The sequence below is a fragment of the Oenanthe melanoleuca genome, chromosome 5, assembly GCF_029582105.1.
Source record: "Oenanthe melanoleuca isolate GR-GAL-2019-014 chromosome 5, OMel1.0, whole genome shotgun sequence".
In the NCBI taxonomy this organism is placed as follows: domain Eukaryota; kingdom Metazoa; phylum Chordata; class Aves; order Passeriformes; family Muscicapidae; genus Oenanthe; species Oenanthe melanoleuca.
Window position 1 is genome coordinate 1,354,892 of NC_079339.1, and position 21,044 is coordinate 1,375,935.

The window sequence follows — 21,044 nt, forward strand, 5'->3', positions numbered from 1 at the left end:
AGAGAATAGAGTTACTTCCCTTCACAAATTCAACAGAGAATTTCAATTATAATCAGATTAGGGAAATAAAGTCAGAAACAAATAAACCTCAAAGAATAAAATTATAATACTTACATTGGTGACATATTCAATATCCTTCCAAATATTACATTCCCTGGGAAAATCTGCCAAATCTAAAAAATTATCCACTACCACTTGGCCAATCAAGTCGTGCCTGGAGAACCTGTCAAAGTCATAGACAGAGAAATGGAGTTTCCTTGTGTTGAGATCATTGTACGGCACAGTAAATAAAAAAACCTCATCAAACACCGGATTCAGGGTCTTTCTGTGCACTTTAGTCTGGTGTTTTGTTTTCCTGTCGGGGAGCAGGTAGATCTTCACGTAGGGATCTGAAGTCCCAGAGAAGTCCTTTGCTGGCAGGTTGACAGCCTTGTGGATCTTCACAATCAGCTGCTCCAGGTCACAGTCGTACTTGAGGATGAAGTTGAGTTTCCCACAGGCTTTGCTGTTGCTCCTGCGGCCGTCGTCCGTGTCCAGCGATCTCTGCTTGTACAGCTCGGGCTTGATGCGGCCGATGCCCGTCAGCTGCTCCTGCTTCTGCACCTGCTGGATGTTGAAGTCAGGGTTGGACAGGTTGAGCTGTCTCCGCAGTGAGTTGTGCCTTGGAGAGGAAAGGAAAGAATTGGAACAGGCTGTGCACACACACTACAGATCCTGTTGGTGTTTGGTGCCTTTCTGTAATGTACAGCGGGGTCGGATTTTTAACCAAGGGATGAACCCTGAGGTATAACATTAGTGTCATCACACTGCTAATGTCACATCATTTTCTGTTCCCATGTCTCCCATGATGTGTTGGGTTGATGTGGCCAGAAATGTAGATTCTATCACCACCTGTTAAAACTGGGTGGGCAGTGATTCCTTATCTCCGTGGCACATACTATCTGCTAATGGGCCATCTTTAAGATAAGGTAAGGCAATCATCTTTATCTTTTCCACAGCCCATCCTCCCTCCAGGAAGATATCATCTGCTGCTGGGCCGTTGAGTCCCAGTGCATGACTGATACAATTCCATCATCCCACTGGGAGATGCTCCACCCAGAGGGAGGAGGCAAGCCCTTCCTACCCAGGTAAAAACTGACATTTTGGACAGCAAGTTACTTTCTTTCCACTGGATTCCAGAGGAAAGCTGGACCTTTCCACATCATCCCTGGAGCTTCAGAGGAAACTGCACCTTCTCCAGGAGCACTGCTCCAGCTGAACCACATCTGCCCCTGCAGGAGGATGCAGCCACCATTGAATGGGACTGTGCCAACACCCTGACTGACTGACGGGTGTCAGCTTGGATTCTGACTCTGGCAGGGCTGGGATTGTTCTGTGTAATACTGCATTTCTATTTTAATTTTCCTAGGAAAGAACTGTTATTCCTAATTCCCATATCTTTGCCTGAGAGCCCCTTAATTTCAAAACTATAATAATTTGGAGGGAGGAGGTTTACATTCTCCATTTCAAAGAGAAACTTCTGCCATTATTGGCAGATACCTGTCCTTCAAACCAGGACATATGGTTAGCTGACCACCCCAACAATTGTTTTCTTTCTTTCTCTCACATCTGATCTAATAAACTCTGTGGTACTTTGACTGAGAAGCTCCTTTACTTTCATTAGCTGCTTTTAGTGTCAGTCCATTGAAATTTAATAATTCCTACTCACTGTGACTGAAATTTCTCCTTCATGGATGGTAACAAAAATCAAATTTGCCATCCCTGTTGAGGTAGGGAGATGTGAAAGTGAAAGCTGGATTAGGTAAAACCCTAATCTTTTATGAGTTATATTTTATTGTCCTACTCATATGCAGCAATCACTCAGTGTATTGGAGCACCAGGAGCTCAGGTTGAACTTAGAAAGAGCACATGGAAAATGCCAGCACAGGATTAATCCAAAGCTATTTATATGGAATGTAATCAGCAGTAGTTCCTCTGCTATAATTGTTCATTCATTCCTGGTAAATATCTGTTTACCCATGCTTAAAGCAGGAACAGCCTCTTATGTGCCATCCTAATTTTTTTTCTCATGTTGCATAATAAATACATAATCTTATGGCTCTACATTAGTCATTTCCAGTATAAAATATTATCATGTCACCGAAGGGAAAAAAATTAGAAATTTAACTCTGATGCTTCTCATGGCAGTGAGAGGTGCAGAATATCCTGTGGAGGAATAAAAAGAAGAGGCTAGCAAAGAGCTATTGGGCTAGTGCTGTACCTTCTACAGCTGAAGTGCACCTGCTTTGACTCAGATATTTACTGGCTCTTCACATGCTGATCCTTATTCTTGGTGTATGAAACATGATCCTTTTATACCTGCCCTGCACACATTCTCAGCCTGCCCCTTTCCTCTTCCCTCGTGTACTGGTTCTCCAGTTCTCTTGGAGACTTCACTGGCTCTTGTTCAGGCACACTTCCCCCCACAATTTAGGCATGATTGTGGCTAAAATCTACAATTTTTAAAATCCTATTTCTAACTCTTGCAAGAGTTTCATTAGCTTGCCCTACTTTTCTTCTTTGGAAAAATCTTTGAGGAGATATTACTGAGTGTTCAGCACCAGTGTTAAGTGCAAATGAATATGCTTTACAAGCTAAATCTAGCCTGTCCTGGTGCTTTTAAGGGATGCAGGGCTCTGTGTTATCCAGCTCCTGAGGGAAAAGCACCAATGAGACAGTAGTTGTGATGCCTTAGGGTTTCTCAGCTTCTGTATTTTCCACATATTTGTAATCCTGCAATTCTTTAGTGCACAACTCTAAACTCCATTTAGAGTGTTAGCTACCAGTTTGGTCAGACACAACAATTCCTCTCCAGGCCTGGGAATCAAGGACACCTCACTGCCACAGGCCCCAGAAATGTAAACAAAAGTGAGTTGGGGGAGAGCAAACTTGGGGTAAATAACTTCATTACCTGAAGCTGTAATTGGGAGATCAACCTGTAAAAGTTATAAAAGTGTGAAAACCCTTGACCCACCGTCCATTTTGGGTGTAGCTTTTGGGGGCTTTGTCTGCCCAAAACATACCTGAAGGCCCTCTAATAAACATAACTGCTTTTTATTCCCTTAATATTGTCTGGCCTCTGTTTTTAGGTAACCCCAACAAAGCACTGGTTGAGAGAAGAGTGGAACAGGATTGTGACGCTGTCGCTTCAACCTATGAGGTTATCCTCAATGGGTAACTTTTGTATATTTTATCTTTTAAAAGGATTGTGGCAAGCAGATGGTGCATGAGATCTATGACACTGAGTGAGCTGTGCCTGCTGGGTGCACTGATGAAGAAGAGGGAGGATGACTGGGGTTACTGACCGTGCAGACGCGGTGGGCTCGGTGACCTGGCGCTGCACGCGCGCGTTGGGCAGGCAGTTCTCCCTGGCCCCAGCCTGGCTGTCCAGCGGCAGGTCCGGCGAGGTGTGGCTGATCTTCATGGAGGCCTCGGGGAAGGCGGCGGGCTGCCCCAGGAAATCCTGGCTGTACTCACGGCCATCGGCCTCCGCCTCCGCGTACCGCAGCGGCTCCTGCTTGCTGTCCTTGCTGCCGAAGGGCAGGCCCCGCTCCCGCCACGGGATCCAGCACAGCTTCCAGGACACGAAGAGGGACACGCCGAACAGAGCCAGCCCGCAGGCTGTGACCACCAGGGACAGCAGGCTTACGGAGATGTCTGCGGAGAGAGAGGAGCGGCCGCGTCGGGGCTGGGCAGGCAAACACCTCCAAACCGATGGCAGCGGCCAGAAAACACTAACTTACTGAAAGTGATGCTGGAGTCAGTGAGTTAGGGTCTCTCTGAACTCTTCATCTTGGAAAAGATGAAACAGAGGAATTTTGCAAATATGAATGCTCAGATTTTGGGAATATAGAAACTATGAACGAAATTGAAATGAAAGCCACATTTGAGATGCTAAGCTTTAGTTACTAAATAACCATGAAACAATAGGATGGCCCGCTGAAGTTAATCTTGTTTTGATTAAACAATGCCCTCTGCCAGAGAGCAAGACCAAAGGTCACAAAAAGACTTGCTAGGGTCCAAAGATTAGATCTTAGAGTTTAAAATGTAACACACTATGCTAATATAAGGATTCCTATAGGCTGCATGTAAATGCTATAGAATTTGTATTTTGTATTACATTCGTTAATGGAAATTAGAGTATTCATCATGGAAGAAGATTTATTGTAAATGGGAAGTTGGTCTTTTTTTACTCTCTCTTTACTCTCTTTATTCTCCTTCCTGCCTTTCCTTTCTCTCCCTCTCTCCCTCCTTCCTGCTCTCTTCTCTCTCTTTTACTCCCTTTCTTACTCTCTCTCTTTACCCTCCCTCTTCTCTCTCTCTCTCTCCACCCTTTTTTATCTCTTTATCTTATTTGGGGCTTTGCCGGGCAGCCCCTAGCAGCATCTTTTATAATAAACTGCAACTGTAACCTTTAGCTTCAACAGAGCGCTTGAGTTTTGTCTTACACCATCTACCCCGACACAAAGAATCCGGAGACTCCTGCAATTGAGTAAGTCTTAGAGTGCATTCTGATGCTTTTAGTAAGTAAAGGACCTCAAATACCACAGTAGCAGAGAGTGTTCTGCTGAAGGCTGCAAACATTTTGATATCTTCAGTAGAGGCTCCAGAACCACAGCTGTAGACAGGACTTAGACATAACAGAGCTATATAAGAATATATGTAAGAATATTGCTTACATTTCTTAGATAGAACACAATAGAGTGTATGCATAGTGCTATACGTAACCTGGTGTGCTAAGAAACTAGAATTCTAATAGGTTAAAGAGTAGTGGTCTGAATTTGCATCTTAGCTTGTTGGAGAAATCCTATATAACAGTATGTATTAGGAGAATTGCTGTTTTAGCTATTCAGCTTCTAGCCACTTGCTTTAGCCATTCTGGCTTCTAGCCATTTCCTTGTTGCTGCTGCTTTTGCCATTGCTTGCCATTGCTTTTGTTATTGCCTACTGAGACTGATGTGCTGTGTAATAAGATGTGCTTTGTAATAAACAAACTTTTAAACTATTAGCTGCTTTGCTTATTTAAGATTACCCGACAAGTAAGAGCCTAAGAGCTCAGAGTTAGGGGCCTAAGTTCTAACTTCCATCCCCCCAAGGGAAAAGAAAAAGTTTGCAATTCGGTATAAAACCTGAATCTAGCTTAAAATTTCCCCCCGAAAGCTGGGTGGGATGAAATTTCACATTATTCTAAATATGAAAGGGTGGTTGTTCACTTGCTCACTCAGCTTCTTACTGATGAAAGAGTACTGCCTGCAGTACATTTTATCTTTTTCTTTCTTTTATTTCATGTAGTGCAGTTTCCTCCACCTGTTTTGCCAGTTCTTACTAGATTCTCTTCCAGAGCCTGTATTGGACTTAAACACCATGAAAATATGCACACAAGCACCTCTGTGTATCTTAGTTTGTTATTTTAATTCCATTCCATCTAATTTTAAACTCATTCCTACCTTTGGAAATTATTTTTAATTATCAATGAATAGCTTGCTCTTCATAATTTAATTAGGATACCAATATCTCTTCAAAACTGAGGCTCTTTCTTTTCTTTTTCTGAATTTCTGGTATAAAAAGGGATGTGGAGATGAGTTTTCTGTTGTTCTCCCCCACATTTCCAGCATTATCCTACTCCATCAACACAAATAAGTTACAACTGGGAGTGAGTTTTGCTCTGTTTTGCTTTAAGTTGCACGTTGGGAAAATGACTCAGTGGAACAGATGTTTTTGTGGTTACAGTGTTTTTGAAACGAATCTCTCTGTGGATTACACAATACATCATGCCTTAAACACAATTAGTGAGGATTCTATTTTACTGCCTTAAATTATAAACACAAGCTGATCAAAGCAATTTTTCACACTGTGTGTAGGTTCAGAGTGTCAGGCTGCATCTCTCTAAGCAAACAGCTAGCCTGAATTCTCAAGGGATGGCAGAGGGTTGAAATGTACTGCTTCTACTAAGACAATTATTTAAGAATGACAATTCAGATGAAACAGCCCCAGTCCATTCCAAAATAAAAATAACTTTTTCTAAAAAAAAAAAAGTGGAAAAGTCAATACCTTCTGCCCCTGCTGTGAGTCTCATTCTCACCAGCCAGACAGATTAAATTTCCACAGTGGGGGGAGTGACACTGCAATCCATTTCACACAGGAGCTGTCCAGATTATTTTGCATGCTGCAAACCAATTTCAAACAATTTTAGCCAGCATGGTCCTTTCTGTCCTTCTCCGAGTCATATGAAGACAAAGCTCATTAAGAGTGGGGACAGCACAGCAGCTGCTTGGAATTACAGCAAAGAGTTTTTTCAGAGCTGAAATTAATTAAAGAAATTCTTCCCGTGCATAAAAGGGAATTTGGGAGAGAGCAGAATGGTAGTCCTTGATAATTTTTGAGTATTTATTGGTAAACAAATCTGGCAGTGGAGGTAGAGCACAACCTCTTTTTGATTAAAAAGCTGAGGATCAAGGATTTAGAAGTGAAAGAAATCCTTTAGAATAAAGCAATTTGTCTTGGATTCCTTGGAGAAGAAGCAAGAAATCCATCAGAGGTCTGCAAAAAGGCCATTTCTTTTAAAGAACTGATTCAAGTAAATGATCCAGCATTGAAAGAAATGAGAAATTTGGGGCTATCAGAAGCAACCAGAAGATTACAAAGTGAGAACAGAAGACTGCCCAATGATAAGGGTGTGTGAATACAAAGGTGAGGAACAATTTGAAAAGCAGACCAGCAGTCCCCTGTCCTACCTTGAAGATGACTTTAGCAGAAGAAGTTTTCTAGAGAACAGACCATGAGAGAAAACATGTGAGGGTGATATGAACACTTTTTCATTTGGAGACTTTGGGGGGCTCTAATAACATATATAACACCATTATATCACAGCTTGCCTGCAGAGAAGATGGGTGAACAGTGCAGGCCACAGCATGAGAGGGGAGTGTTTATCCATCATCTTGGGGTTCCTTCTTCCTGACTCCTTTGTGCCAGAGAGAAGTTTTAGAATGGGATTTTTGTTTCTGTGGGTAGAAAAGGGACCATCATGTATCTGCCTTACTTTTGTGGAAGACAGCAGACTTAAGGGTAGTGCTCTAAGCTTTTCCCTTCCATCAGACAGCAATTTTCACACCCTGCATGCCTGGCTGGCAATTTTCAACAACAGTGCAGTTCCATTGTGAATAGGTGAGCACAGTCCCATGTCAAGAGATTTTTTTGGCTGCATCCCAGAGCTGCTTTTCTATTACCACTTGTACTGTTACATACTGTATTTTCTGTATAATTTTAAGCCATCTTTCCAGATGTCTCACTTTTTCTAAGCCTGTTTATCTGTATTCTCCTGTGGTAGGAGTACTCATCTGATGCCAATGATTTCCTCTGCTTTGTAATGAGAGCAGGGTAAGTCTTTACTTTTTTTGTCCTCACAGAAATGAGATCTGCAGCACAGAAAGTGTTCCTCAGAAATCCAGCTGCTTCTAAACTCCCTCTGTTAATGCCATGACACCAGCCAAGCATCCTGATATGAATCCAAGCCAAAATTTCATAATTCTACCTTTTTCATCGTGGCAGCACTAAGAGCTGAGCTCCCAAATTCCAGCATGTCAGAATACTTGGATTATAGCATATTGATTACAGCATCATAACATGTTTGTAACATGTGACCCCATTGTTAGAGGGCTCAGGAGGCACTGCTGTTATTTCCATGCTGTAATCCAAGGAATTCAGCCATGGTTTCCAGGAAGGACACAGGTTCTCTGAATATTCTGCTTAAGGCATTATCTTACAGATATTCTGATACAATAATCAATTTTTGACCAGTTTTTTTTTCTTTTGTAGCAATCACAAGGTTAAAAATGATGTGGAAATAGCAAGTGAAATGGAGTTGTCTACCTATGGATCACACCATCAGATCTCCACAGCCTGGAGAGATGAACATGGCCTTTCTGTCTCTGACAGATTTTATTACAATCAGTGAGATTAAAAAACCCTCAGTCCTTTCATCAAAAAGACTCAGTTTGGTTATTGCTGAATATCTTTGAATTTTTTTACTTACATTTTAAAATAGATCTGTTACACAGGAAAGAAAAATCCCATTTTTTATGTTAAGAGATTGTATGGCAGGAATACAAACGACCTTCTCTTCAGATTCCCCTATGAAAGAGAATCACAGAACCTTTGGAGAAGGGAACTTTCAGACCACTCAGTTCAACACTCTACCCAGTCAAGGTCACCTCACACAGAATACACCCAGATGAAATTTCTCCAAAGATGGAGACCTCCCCAGACCTATTCCAAGGTTTGAGAACCACCAAGTAGGTCCAAGTAGATAAAATACTAAGTGGGTAACATTTTTTACATCACAATAAGCAAAATTTCAGCAACATTGTACGATATAACTCCACTTTCTATTCAGATTTAAAATTTTAGTATAGATCCACTGAACATAAACTTTTGTATTGACTTTGAATAAAATCATAGATGGTTCTAGAAGAATTTGAATAGTCTTGAATTTTTACATACATGTTGCATGAGTGTTGTTCACTATGGAAGGCTGTAAGACCAAAGATAAATGTATAATGATTCCATTCTAATACTGACAGTACCATACAGAAAGCCTGTGACTTTTTTTTTTCTGGGATAAATGGTTGTGCTTTATCCTCTAAAAGTCTGATGCTGTAAAATCTCACAAAAAAATTAGACAAGCAAAATACAGAAATGTGGTGGCTTTGTCTTTTCAAATAGGAAGCAAGGATTAAAGTATTTTTCCCCTTCTTGTATTTATTAAGTTACCATTTGGATTGCTAAATATTATACAAAATAAAACATCTAAATTAGCCAGCAATGGGAAAGGCCAATAGCTAATGCAGATCAATTTATGTGTCTAGACATGCAATGAGTTATGGAGTAAAAAAGTACAGATTATACTGTTTAGATTCATCTAACTCCAAGAGATTCAAATAAGAGCCAGCATATGAGAAATAAAAAACAACTGAACTGGGAATTTCTCATCATCCAGGCACAGAGAGGTCATTTATCAAAAGCACTGCTGACCAATAATGTAATTATTTAGTCAATCAAGTTGTTGGTTGCCTGGATGTAACTGGTGCTCTACCAAATGAACTCCTTTACAACAAACTGCTGTCACTTGGTTTAACCTGAGGTTGAATGAGTTTTACTGGGAATCCTAACTGGGAGAATTCTTTACGCATTCTTACCAAAGTAAAACAAGCTTTCTTCTCTCTGCTGCTTTTATTAAAATAACTATTCCAATATTCCAGCAGTATTGTAATATACAGTTGATCTGCTGGGTGAAGGTTACTAGCAAGTGGTGAAACAAATCTTAGCAATTCACAATCTTACAAAACAGATATTTTTAGTCCAAAAGAAGCAATCTTCCCCTATTTATACCCAACAATTTTCAAAAGGCATTCAAATAAAATAAGAAAGTAATTTTTGTTTCTGAATAATCATATTACTAGGCTATAGGTTATATTGGGACAGATCAATCTTTGTGAATAGGATTCTGTCTAAATTCAGTGGAAATTTCAATCTGCCATTTCCTGATGGAGAAAAAAAATTCCACCTTCCATTACTTTTTTGTTGTCTGGGGGGAGATTTTTAGGAGTATGTTTAGAAGTCCAGTTTCTTGAAATACAATAAAAACATAGGTGCCAATTGCTTAAATCCTAGAAGTCCAGTTTCTTGAAAAACAATGAAAACATAAGTGCCTATTGCTTAAATCCTAGCTGTGCTTTTGACAATCTAAATTGTTTTTCTTTTGTGCAAATACATCCATGGAGGGTTGGCAGCCATCATTCAGCTCAGTAGTTGTACTTAGGGAGTAACAGGAGGTTTTTTTCAAACCCAGAAGTCTAAGAACCAAAGTTTTCCAGAGGAGAAATGTTCTTGGGATCAAGTATCCAAAGCAGTTTTAACCTGGTATTGCACTGCAGTTTCCTCTGTGCTTCACAAGTTTTCTTTAATTAACACAACTGGCACTTGTTCAGGATGGAAGGTGTCCCTTGGCAAAGACTCCTGGGACAGAGGAATAATTCTCAGCTAATGGATTCTTCTCTGAAAATCTGTTAATTATCCTTAATACTGTGTTTAGAATCTTTCAGTGCAATTCTTTAAAGGAAGGCAGCTGAAAACCAAGGGAATGAATCTCAAATTATATTCATTTTATAACACATATGTGCTCCAACTGTGTCTGATCCCAAAATTTAGGAATGTGGACCAACAAAACAGGCCTAAATGACATCAGTGTCAGGGCTTCACAAGGTAGGAACATTCTCCATGCTCTGAAAATGTATTTGTAGCTGGGTCTCACTGGTATTTGAGGCTGTTATTAGCTTTTAGTGATTTTTTTTTATTCCCTGGTTGTGTGTTCTACATCTTCTAGGTAGGCTTTAGGGTATGTAAAGCTCTTGTGTTGGTTAAGACACTGTTCTAATCCTCTGAGTGGTTTGCATGTCTTTTTCTTCCTGAAAAGTGTTACAAATTCTATTTTATCAGTATCTGCTTTCTCTTCATCTGCTTTGCTTCAGTTACAAATTTGTTTAATGCTTTTTCCACATATTGCTTAACATTAACTAAATCTGCCAAATGTAATCCTAGGACTTCACCAAGGTACTTGTCAATTAGTTTCAATCTACATAAATTTCCCAGCACAACTTCAATATGAGATCAGAATAACTAAAAGGCCATACAAGATTCTCACAATAACAAGTGCAAAAGCAGTAAGTGATTTGCTTGTGCAGAGTATTTTTCTAGCAGGAATCACTGTGATACAACTCAAAACTGACATAGATTGACACACTAGTTTATTGATAAGATCACAAAACTAAAGCTTTAAGCAAAACAAAGAAACCAAGCCAACAAAACATGAAGCAAATTGTTCATGGATATTAAATAACAAGGAAAAAGTACTCAAAACATAGTAAATTACACTTTTTTTTTTGTTTGTTTTGCAAAAAGAAAGTTTCACTTATTAAGAAGAAAAGTTATATAAGCAGAATGTCTTGTCTGTAATTCAGGTAAGGTCACTTCACACCTAGATAGCTGATTAATTACAATAAAAATTGTATGTGAACTTGTTCTAAGAAGAATTTATTACTGTTTGCACACCTGATCTCTAATACACTTGGTCTGCATTAATGTGAATTTCTTTGACAGCTTAGCTGACACACAGCGGACACATAATACTGTGCTCCAGTTTGTAAGTGACAAAAAAGCCTTCACTAATCAGACAGCTGGCTGAACCACTGAGCAGTGATTTTTAAGACACACTTGAGAGGAGCTGTGTGTCCAAGGGCTTGCATTCCTCCCTGCCATCCTGCAGCAGGATCTACTGACAAAGAATGATGCTGTTCCTCAGGTGGGAACTAAAGCTTCTGCTCCACAAGTGACACAGACACAAAGTGCAGGAGAAAAAAGAATTTTTCATGTCTGCATATACACGACTGCAGTAAGATTTTCCCAGGTTGCCATGCCTCATTCTTGGTCCTTTTTGCTTATTACTAAATTCTCTTTCAATGCACATTTCACACAGCTGATAAAATGTGCAAAACTACTTTATGTTTTCTAACACCCAGTGTAAAATATGATAAACTGGGAAGGAAAAAAAAATCCATAAATGAAAACATAACAGAAAAGAGGACAGCAGGTCTAAATTGTTGCCAGGTTTTCAAGTACTCAGTGCAGAGATGGCTTTAATGGTTCTGTTTTACCCTCTTAGGCAGAATCATGGAGAGTGATACATTTGCAGGACAGGAAAAGTAGCTGGAGCGAAGGACCACAAAAATCTTCTAAAAGCCATTTGGCATTTGAGGCATGCTTGTGTCTCAGCTGAAAGGGAAAGCTGGTGATATTACCTGTGGGAAAGACATTTTGGGGAAGGACACTCACACTGCAAATTCCTGTCACCATCAGGCCTGTGAGGTCCTTCACAGTGAGTTTTGTTTTGTAGGAATAAAGTTCCTGTGACTTTTCTGTGTCTTCTCTGCATGCTTTAAATCACAGAACCAGATTATTTATTCCAAGAAAACAATTAATAGGATACACTAACAATTAACAGGATACACTTAGACTTTTCTTTCTTTTGCAGGATCTTTCACAAAGTGAGGGGAGCTGTTAATTAATGCTTTGCAAGGGTTTATCCTGGCTTTTTTACACTATAGAAATAGAAGTTCATGCAGTAATTGAAGAATTTAACTTCTCATCTAGTCATGCAAAATGACTAGTCACTTTTGGCAAATACTGTGTATGTTGCCTCATTAGCAGAATGAAAGGTTTTAATAGCAAAATGAACGATGGAGAATGAATAAAGAATAACCTAGGAGAAATTTTGGAGCAGAATTTTTTTTTTTTTTTTTGACAAATAGTGTGTGCAAAAAATTATGAAACCATCGAGATTTGTGAATATTTTAATGACTAAGCCATCCGAGCACACATTAATCTTGAATATTATGACCCTATGAATAATAATGAAGAGAAATTGACATTTATTTCTGCACTAGATAGCCAGCAGCAGGAAGTCCACAGGTTATGGAAGAACAAACAACTTATTTGAACCATGCCAATAAGCTCCAAGTTCCATTATGGTCCTTGAAAGCCCAGTAAGTTGCAATAATAGTAAAGTGTTTTAGAGTACTGCAGGAAATGACAGAGCAGCATTTCATTTCCCATTTGTATAAAACTGTACAGCAATATTCCACCAAAGTGCTCAAAACAACAGCCAGAGAGATCATAAAATCATAGAATGGTTTGGGCTGGGAAGGACCTTAAAGATCATCCTGTTCCAACCCCTGTGCCACAGGCAGGGACACCTTCCAAAATTTGTGAAATTAAATTAATACAAAGGACTGGGAGATGAGGACAGAGCACTAAAGAGTATGAAGGGTTGTTTGAGTTTTAGCAAAATTTGAGTTTCATATTAATACCTAAAGATTAAATATATACACAAAATTCTATAACGTGATGAATATGATTAAAAGATATTTTCACAGAGACAGCCAAATGGTTAATAAGAGTTGCATTGCTCATACAGCTCTAGTCAAAATCTGCATTTTTCTTTCAAGCTTTCAATCTTTTTCCTACTAGAAGCACTGAATTTCACATACCAGTGGTCTCTCCTTCTCTATAATCTTATTAAGTCTAGTGGAAACCCTCAGCCTTTCTGATTTTGAATAATCTAATGAAAAATATCTATTTTTGAACCTTTCTTAATTTGTTAGGGTATTTTTGTTTTGGGTTGTTGTTTTTGTTAAAATAAATACATAAGAAAGAAGAATTCTGGACAATTTACAGAGAGTGCAAGTGCAAGCTTCTCTTTAAAGTCAGACTGCTTGCAATGGAAACGAGGTCAATTATTTCATTAGCTTCCTTTTCAGAATCAACTACTCTAAGCCTACATTATGGGAGTTTGGCACTTCACAGTGGTTCAATATTTACAACACTTGCTTTGCACTTCAGGAAGAGCCAAAATTCATTTGCTTTCTCTATATTGGCAGATCATAAAAAGGTTGTCACAACTGTGGAAACCTCACAAGGGACTTCAAGAAAGTTGCCTGCATAGATACGGATACAGAGGAAATTTACTGCTTATTACCATCACAAATCACTAACATCTTAAGCTGATTAAATAGCCTGATTTTCCTTTTAGGTAGGAGTTGCTGGCACAAAGGGAAAAAAAGGCAGCCTTGAAAGCATTTCTCTTTCTCAGATGAGGAGCCAGATGCACTGCAATGCTCACATTGACTTCTTTTAAAAAGTATCTCAGCCATGGCAAATGTATTCTGTGTCTCTGGTTCTTTGTGAACTTAGGGTTCCCACTTTATAAAAGGAAGGTTTTTGGAATGATCCATAAGAATTAGGGTGTGATGGAAGCATGACTGGCAGGGATATTTACTACTATGAAAGATAATGAATTAATAATTTACCATCAAATCATGTCTACTATAAATTCACTGTTAGAAAAAAAACCAACTTATTTTTTTCCATTCATACTCCATTACTAGAGAGCAGAAGAAATAGCTTAAGACTTTCAGACTTATGAGTGGGTAATTCTAGAAGTCATAAAATCATAGAATCATTTGGCTTGGAAAAGATCCTTAAGATCAAGTCCAAATGTCTCGTCTGTCGCCAGCACTGTCTAAGAGAAAACTGCAGAACAGATATGAAAACAGAGAAAATCAAGGGAAATCTAAAGTGAAACATCTTAGGAATGTAGCAGCTAAAGAACAGAACTGAGAAACAGATTTTGTAAAATTACCATTCAGACTGCTCTTCTGCTTTTTCATTCCTAGACATGGATTATTTTAAAGCTGAGATGCTCTTGGAAGCCTTCCTAATTTTGGCAAATTTGAATACAGAAAAGAACTTTAACTTGCTTATTTTTGCAAAGCATATACTAAAGAATTTATACTTTGAGTAACATTTGAATATATCTGGTTCTTTTCTTCCTGGGTTTAATTGTCCAGCTATGCAAGACCTTTTATTAAAAGAAATCTGTAGAAAGAACAAGTAGCTACAATTCTTACAAACTGAGCAATTTCTTATTAACTGAATTGTTTCATGTTGTACTTAGCTGTGAATGTAAAATTGAAACTGGACACCTTGAGGGGTTTTTCTTTTTGTATTTCTCACCCTACAGTGGGCAGGAGACATCTCAATGTGCAGCTTTCTCAGGGAACAGCAAACTGAAGGTGCTGTAGCTCACTGAGGGATGAATTCAAGGCTTTACTCTCTACAGCTGCTGATTTAAGTACTTTGATTGAGCTATGATAGATTTAAAAGAGGGGAAAAAAAATCAATATGATAACAAATCTGAGCCAAGCACTTCAGCATCAGTGAAGCAACCCTGGGATTGCTGCTCTCCAACATAAATGTCAAAGTTCACGGGTGGGATGCAAAACTTCTGCCAGTGACTCAGGAAGATTAACATGCCCTTAAATTCCCTGAGTCAAATTCTGCACCTGAACCTGGAGAAACATGGCCCTGGCCCACACTCAACAAATCACTTACTGTGAAAAGGTCAGGAGCTGCTGAGAAACTGCTGGATTCATAAGGAAAACAAATCTTTAGGAGACAGGTGGGACAAAGATGATATAACCCCATGTGCTGTCAACTTTCACATTTACTGATCCCTCTTGTACCTCCCTGTTAGCAACACCCATAGCTTTGTACCCATAGGAGAATAAAACAGAAATGCCTCACAACAGTATCAATAACCAGTTCATCAAGTCTAGAAATTCTGGCAAATATCAAGATTAAGATGAAAACCAGCCTATTTTTGCCCTTCTACCTCTATTTAAAAGCAGACATTTCCCAATAAATACAGTCCTGCAGAATGGCCTGTTGTCTCAGAAGTTAATTTATTTCTCATTCATGTTGACATAAAGGTCAAGATAGTAATGCTTCAGCATTTTTTTAGGCTTTTAAGGCTGATAGCAACTTCACCAAACACATTAGCCTTGCATGTGTCAGGAAGTTTCAAAAGCTGCAAGGGGCCTTGTGGTGGATTTTGCACCTAAGAAAATCAGGAGGTGTTTTTATTTCAGATATTTATAATCACTGTGAGCCACAACTCCTTTGTCTTCTCTGACATACACACTCACACACGACCATCCCAAGTTTAAGATACATCAGCATAGGTGGAAAAATAAAATTCTGAAATATGCATTAAACACATATAAATTGATCACTAACATAAGCTTAATAAACGATGTGGCCTGTAGGGCTTTGGTGGTCTAAAAAATTACTAATGGTGAGTAGGATAGACCTGTATAAATTCTGATTTAAGGAGTCATTTAATTACTCTTCAGGAGTGATCAAGAGAAGGAGTTGACATCTTTCTTGTCCCAGTCTCCAGACCACCTCTCTGATGCCCAGTTATTTTATTCATGTCATCAACTTACAATATGCCTCTTGATCTCCTGGATTATGACATGCAGGTCCATTAAAAATATTTTTCTCCTTTCATATATCATATGAATAGGAAAATACATGAAAACCCAGATTTTTAATTGGAAAGATGTAATTTATAGTGTTTCAAAGAGCAATTTGCAAGCTATTTTTTGCAGTCTTTATTTAAGTTTAGTGACCTCTGCCATATAGCCACATATCTGAGACATAAGTGACAACCTTCTGTCCTCATTTAAATAATCAATGAATCTGACATTGTTGATAGGGTCTTTTTTTTTTTTTTTTTTTTTTTTTTTTAATCAAGATTGACTCATAAAAGCTGTGAGAAAACATTAAAATGTGCCTGGACATATGCAGTTTAAGGTACTGTGAGTAAATCTGTATCTGAAGAATGTTAGTGGAATGTAAACAGCACAGAAATGTGTTCAGAAATCCTAGTGGATATTTGAAGAATTGTTTGTTTTTCTATTCACAATACCAAGCAGACTGCAGAACAAAGCTGTTAAAATTAACTGTTTATCACTAAGTAGCTTTTCCCTTTATAAATGTCAAACTTACTTAAATGTCTTTATAGAAATAGGAGCAAGATGCAGCACAGTTCTCAAGGTGAGCCTTTGTAAAACAGTTGGAAAAGTTAAAAATGCAACCTGGATCTTCTCACTCCTCACAGTGAGTCTACAAACTTTCCAGTTGCTTCTACAGAAGGGTGATGCAACTGAGTAGAAGGGACACAGGGAGTTTGACAAGCATTGCTTAGCACACAAGCAAGTATTGACCACTGGACAGATGGGATAGCTTCTTCAAATAATCCAGTTAAAAAGGAGTTAATGAAATAACTGAGTCCTGAGAAAGCTGTCATCTCTCCAAATGCTTTCTGGGAGGTGGCAGGCACACGGCCAGCACGTGAAGGACTGAGAGGATGAACAGATTTTGGAGAAGGAAAGTGATACAGGCAGCTGAAAAGCCACGTCACCAACCCTGCAGAGTGAAAAAACTCATGCTGAGCATCAGTCCTTAGGTTGTAAAACAGAAGAATTTCTTTTTTTTACCCAGAGTTTATTCCAGGAAGACTGAAATACCACGAATCATAGAATGGTTTGGGTTGGAAGGGACCTTAAAAGTCATCTACTTCCAAAGCACCTGCCAGGGGCAGGGACACTTTCCAACAGACCAGGTTGCTCAGAGCTCCCTCCAGCCTGGCCTGGGACACTTCCAGGGATGAGTCACCCACAACTTCTCTGGGCCTCACCACCCTCACAGCAAAGACATTTTTCCTAAATCTAATCTAAACCTACTCTCTTCCAGTGTGAAGCCATTTCCCTCTGTCCTGTCACTTTGTAAAAAGTCCCTCTCCATCTTTCTTGTGGGCTCCCTGCAGGCACTGGAAGACCATAAATAGGTCACCTTCTCTTTTCTGGGCTGACCAAACCCAATTTTCTCAGCTTTTCCTTGCAGGAGAGATGCTCCATCTCTCCAATCATCTTGTTGGCTTTTCTCTGGTTAACGTCCTTCCTGTGCAACTACAAAGTTCCAAATTAATTATAATCAATATCTGTAATAAAAAAAACCAAAACAAAACAAACAAAAAACCCAAACTGAAATAGAGGTTTTGATATTTGTAGCAATTCTGGAAGATCTAAGCAGAAAATCCAAGGAATGGTATTTAATTATGGTATTATCTTAAATGATTCCTACACTAAAGATTTGTAGCTGTCTTTCATGCCCCAAGTGATGCACCCCATTTTCTGGTGGAATATGCAATTGTAATGGTAGATGCAACTGCTATCAAATTAATAGCCTCTTTCAAGTTGGAATTCTGCAGATTTCAATCTTGCTGCACATTCTTCTGAGGCAAACTGCAGCATTTCTTTTATAATCTTTTATTATCAAAAGGCCATTTTACATATTACATAAGAACCTTAATCTGATAATTAATTTAATGGAGAATAGCAAAATAATTAACTGGATTAAAAGTAAGATCTAAACTGGTTTGAATATTCTGGAAATAAGTCCATGGTATTTAGGCTTGTTTTTTAATTTGCAAGAGTTAAAAAAAAAAATAAATTAAAAATTCCTCTTTTCATCCAGCATTCTGATAGAAGATATTTTTAATGTTTTAGACATACAATTACTGCCACCATTTATCATATCCAGACTCTTGGAGATATTTTGTGCTTGCAGCAAGTAGAATCTACACTCTCTACTAGAAAATGTATTCTACTGGATTTGCATTTTCTTTAATTAAGTTAATTTAGCTCGATCTGTATCTTATCTCCTGAAATTATTTTCTCCAGAAAAAATCAGAGCAGCTAGTTTCTTAACACGAGGAAGTGAAGAGTATCCTCTGCTTTAGCAAGGACAGCAAGGAAATCTCTGATTGAGTCTTCCTTGAATAATCTCTACCCCATGAAAAGGGCAGGTGCTCTCACTCTAAACTTGAGAACCTGTCCTCCAGCACCCAGCCCCTGGGTGACACAGCAGGACACAATGCAGCTCTTCATTCCTGGGAAGGAAAATTCTGCAGATTCCTGTTGTTGATCTGAGAGAAGGGCTTCACCTTTATTTTTTTTTTTTTTTTTTAAATTTTTTTGCTGTCCTAGATTGTTTCTTGGCAAAGCTCTTTGTTTTACTGAGGTTTCTAGACAGTCCATGCTAATTCTGGAGCCTTGGCTGTTTAAATAGAAAATATTGCCAGGATAAACTGGCAGAGGAATTCATGTGAGCCATTCAGTGCTGCTTCTACCTTGTGACCTAGGGGATGTGGAGCAAACACATTCCTTAAAGAATTCCTGTCCAGCTCCACATGCAGAAGGAATTGCTCTTGCTCACTTCAGTCCATGACCACCCTGGTGGGCAGAGAATCCAGCTCCTCTTGCTGTGCCCCTCAGGCTGGGAATGGAGATTGGTTTGTGCCTTTTTGCAGGAGTCACTGTCCCTGAAGTCAGGGAGATTTCAAGCACAAGGAGGGCCATAGTTTTCCACTCTGAAGAACAGTCCCTCACCACAAAGGTGCCCTTATTTTGAGCTGTGTTTTTGCAAGCAATTAACTCCCCATTTTGGAGAAGCAAACAACAACCCAGCAACGTGCTGTGCGCTTTAGAATAAATACAGTATAGCAATTTCAGTTAATTGCATATGAGATTCTCAACGAGGCTGGGGATGAAACAAGGGTGACAAGCAATTTACCAGACTGCACTTTCGGTGCCAAAATCAATTACAGCATTCCAAATCCTGTAAACATTAATAGCAAAACTATGTGTCATTGTGCATCTTTGACTGATGTCCAGCATGTACTGTCTGGTTGGCTTTAGCTGTGGGGAAGATGCAGAAACAACTCATTTAAAAGCCAGTCTACAGCACATATTTATAGAGGGAGAACAAAATATCTGCATGTACATATATTGCTGCTGCTGCTGCCAGCAGCTCCAGTGTGTTTAGGCCAGCCCCTGGATGTCATTGATAGCATAAACACAGAGTAATAATTAATTTCTAGGCAATGCTAACCAATGCAGACTGAGGCTGAGTATCAGGCTGAATTCATAGCAGTGAGCTTATTATTCAATTTGGCTCGGTATTGGATGAGAGTACCAGGGGATTACAAATCCCTCTGAGGGTTATTCTGCAGTGAAACACCACCAGTTGCACAGCATCCTACTTCTTCTAAAACAGAATTCCAAATGTGCTAGCTTCACTTGAGCAACAAACAGGAGAAGATAAACAACCTTACCAGAGATAGAAATTATAATCATGGGGTAGGGCAGAGTTTTTTTGAGATGAGTTCAATTATAATCAATGATACACTTTCCACGTGATGCATGCACCAGGCTCTCCAGGTGGGTGCACACAAACAAATGGGATGTAGAGAAGGGAATATCAGCCTTGAAACCACCTTCCTGCAGATTATCCTGCTCTTCCTGGGGCCTGTTCCAAGGGGAGAAGCCCTGCTGTCCTCATCTCCCTCCCAGAATGACAGGGAGTGGAAAGGAGATGTCAGAGAAACCAGAACACCACTGCTGGGGGATACTGAAGAGAACAGTGGGAACACTGAGCTTCCACATCTTCTCTCTCCTCCCCCAAGATTTGCTCTCAAATCTGGGGGATTCCTTGCCTTTGAAGAACTTAAAATGTTCTGCTGCTTCTAAGGGAAAACCAAACACAGTGGATGGGAAATTTATAGCCACAGTTTTTTCATCTTCTGGTCCCTGAAAATAGTAATGGGGGCTCTCATTTCTCCAGAGACAGCTACATCCCACTTTTCTTGCTAGCTGGAATACACTGATGGGATCTGCTAACTTTTCAGCCACTTCAGTGGAATGATTTTAGAATAATTTTTTGAGAACTGGGTACTTTTTTCTTTGTCATCCAACACAGGTAGATAAGGCACCCACCAATATCTACTTCTTCTCCCGGCTTCACAAAGCCCCAAAAATAAATAAAAAAAAAAAAAGAGGTTGAAAGAATAAAATAAAATCACTTGTCTGACAGCTTGATACTATTAGAAAAAAGCATAATCAAAACTGAATTACATGAACATTAATTTAAATCTTTTCTTCAGACTCAGGTGCTTGTACACATCCTTTTCTCAGAAGTCCCTGTGATCCTATGTCCTTAAAATCAAAACCATTCCCACCATTGAGCTGACTCAGATTATTGTAGGGCAAAAAAGGAGTAATTTTTTGAATTACTAAATGTGAATGTTAAGAAAATAGAAAAAATTTCATAAGCATGAGACTACATTCATTAAGAAAAAAACTGACAAGAAAGAAGAAAAAGGGAAAAGGACCAAGCCCTTCCAAGAACTGCCTGTTCCAAACTGCCAGACTTGTGAAAGTTGTGCTGTTAGTGGGTTGTTGAGTAGAGTTACCCATTGAAATTTTCTAGAGGACTTTCATGTAAGGGGTGGGGAATTAATTCTGTAAGTTTCCTAAACATGAGCACAACATACATTAGGGTATACTGAAATGAATAAACAAATAGATAGCCTTAAAACAAGGAAATAGAGCCATTAAAATATACTCTTTAATCCCAAATGTGAGAGGGACACAAACTGGAAATGGGGGACATTAAAAACATGTCCCTCTCCAAGAAAAATATGTTATTCT

General features: G+C 39.1%; 1 protein-coding gene across 3 annotated transcripts in view; it reads right to left on the bottom strand.

Annotated features, from left to right (window-relative positions):
• The window catches only part of SYT9 (synaptotagmin 9), a 65,205-nt gene that overhangs the window by 31,757 nt on the left and 12,404 nt on the right, over positions 1-21,044 (bottom strand). For all 3 annotated transcript variants that reach the window (XR_008840645.1, XM_056493368.1, XM_056493370.1), the window contains exons 2-3: positions 3,345-3,696; positions 115-661 (exon numbers count right to left, since the gene is read on the bottom strand). Coding sequence is in view for 2 of the 3 variants with exons in the window: in XM_056493368.1 (XP_056349343.1) it covers positions 115-661; positions 3,345-3,696 (899 nt within the window). In the remaining variant the exon portion in view is untranslated. The remainder of the gene's footprint in view (positions 1-114; positions 662-3,344; positions 3,697-21,044) is intronic.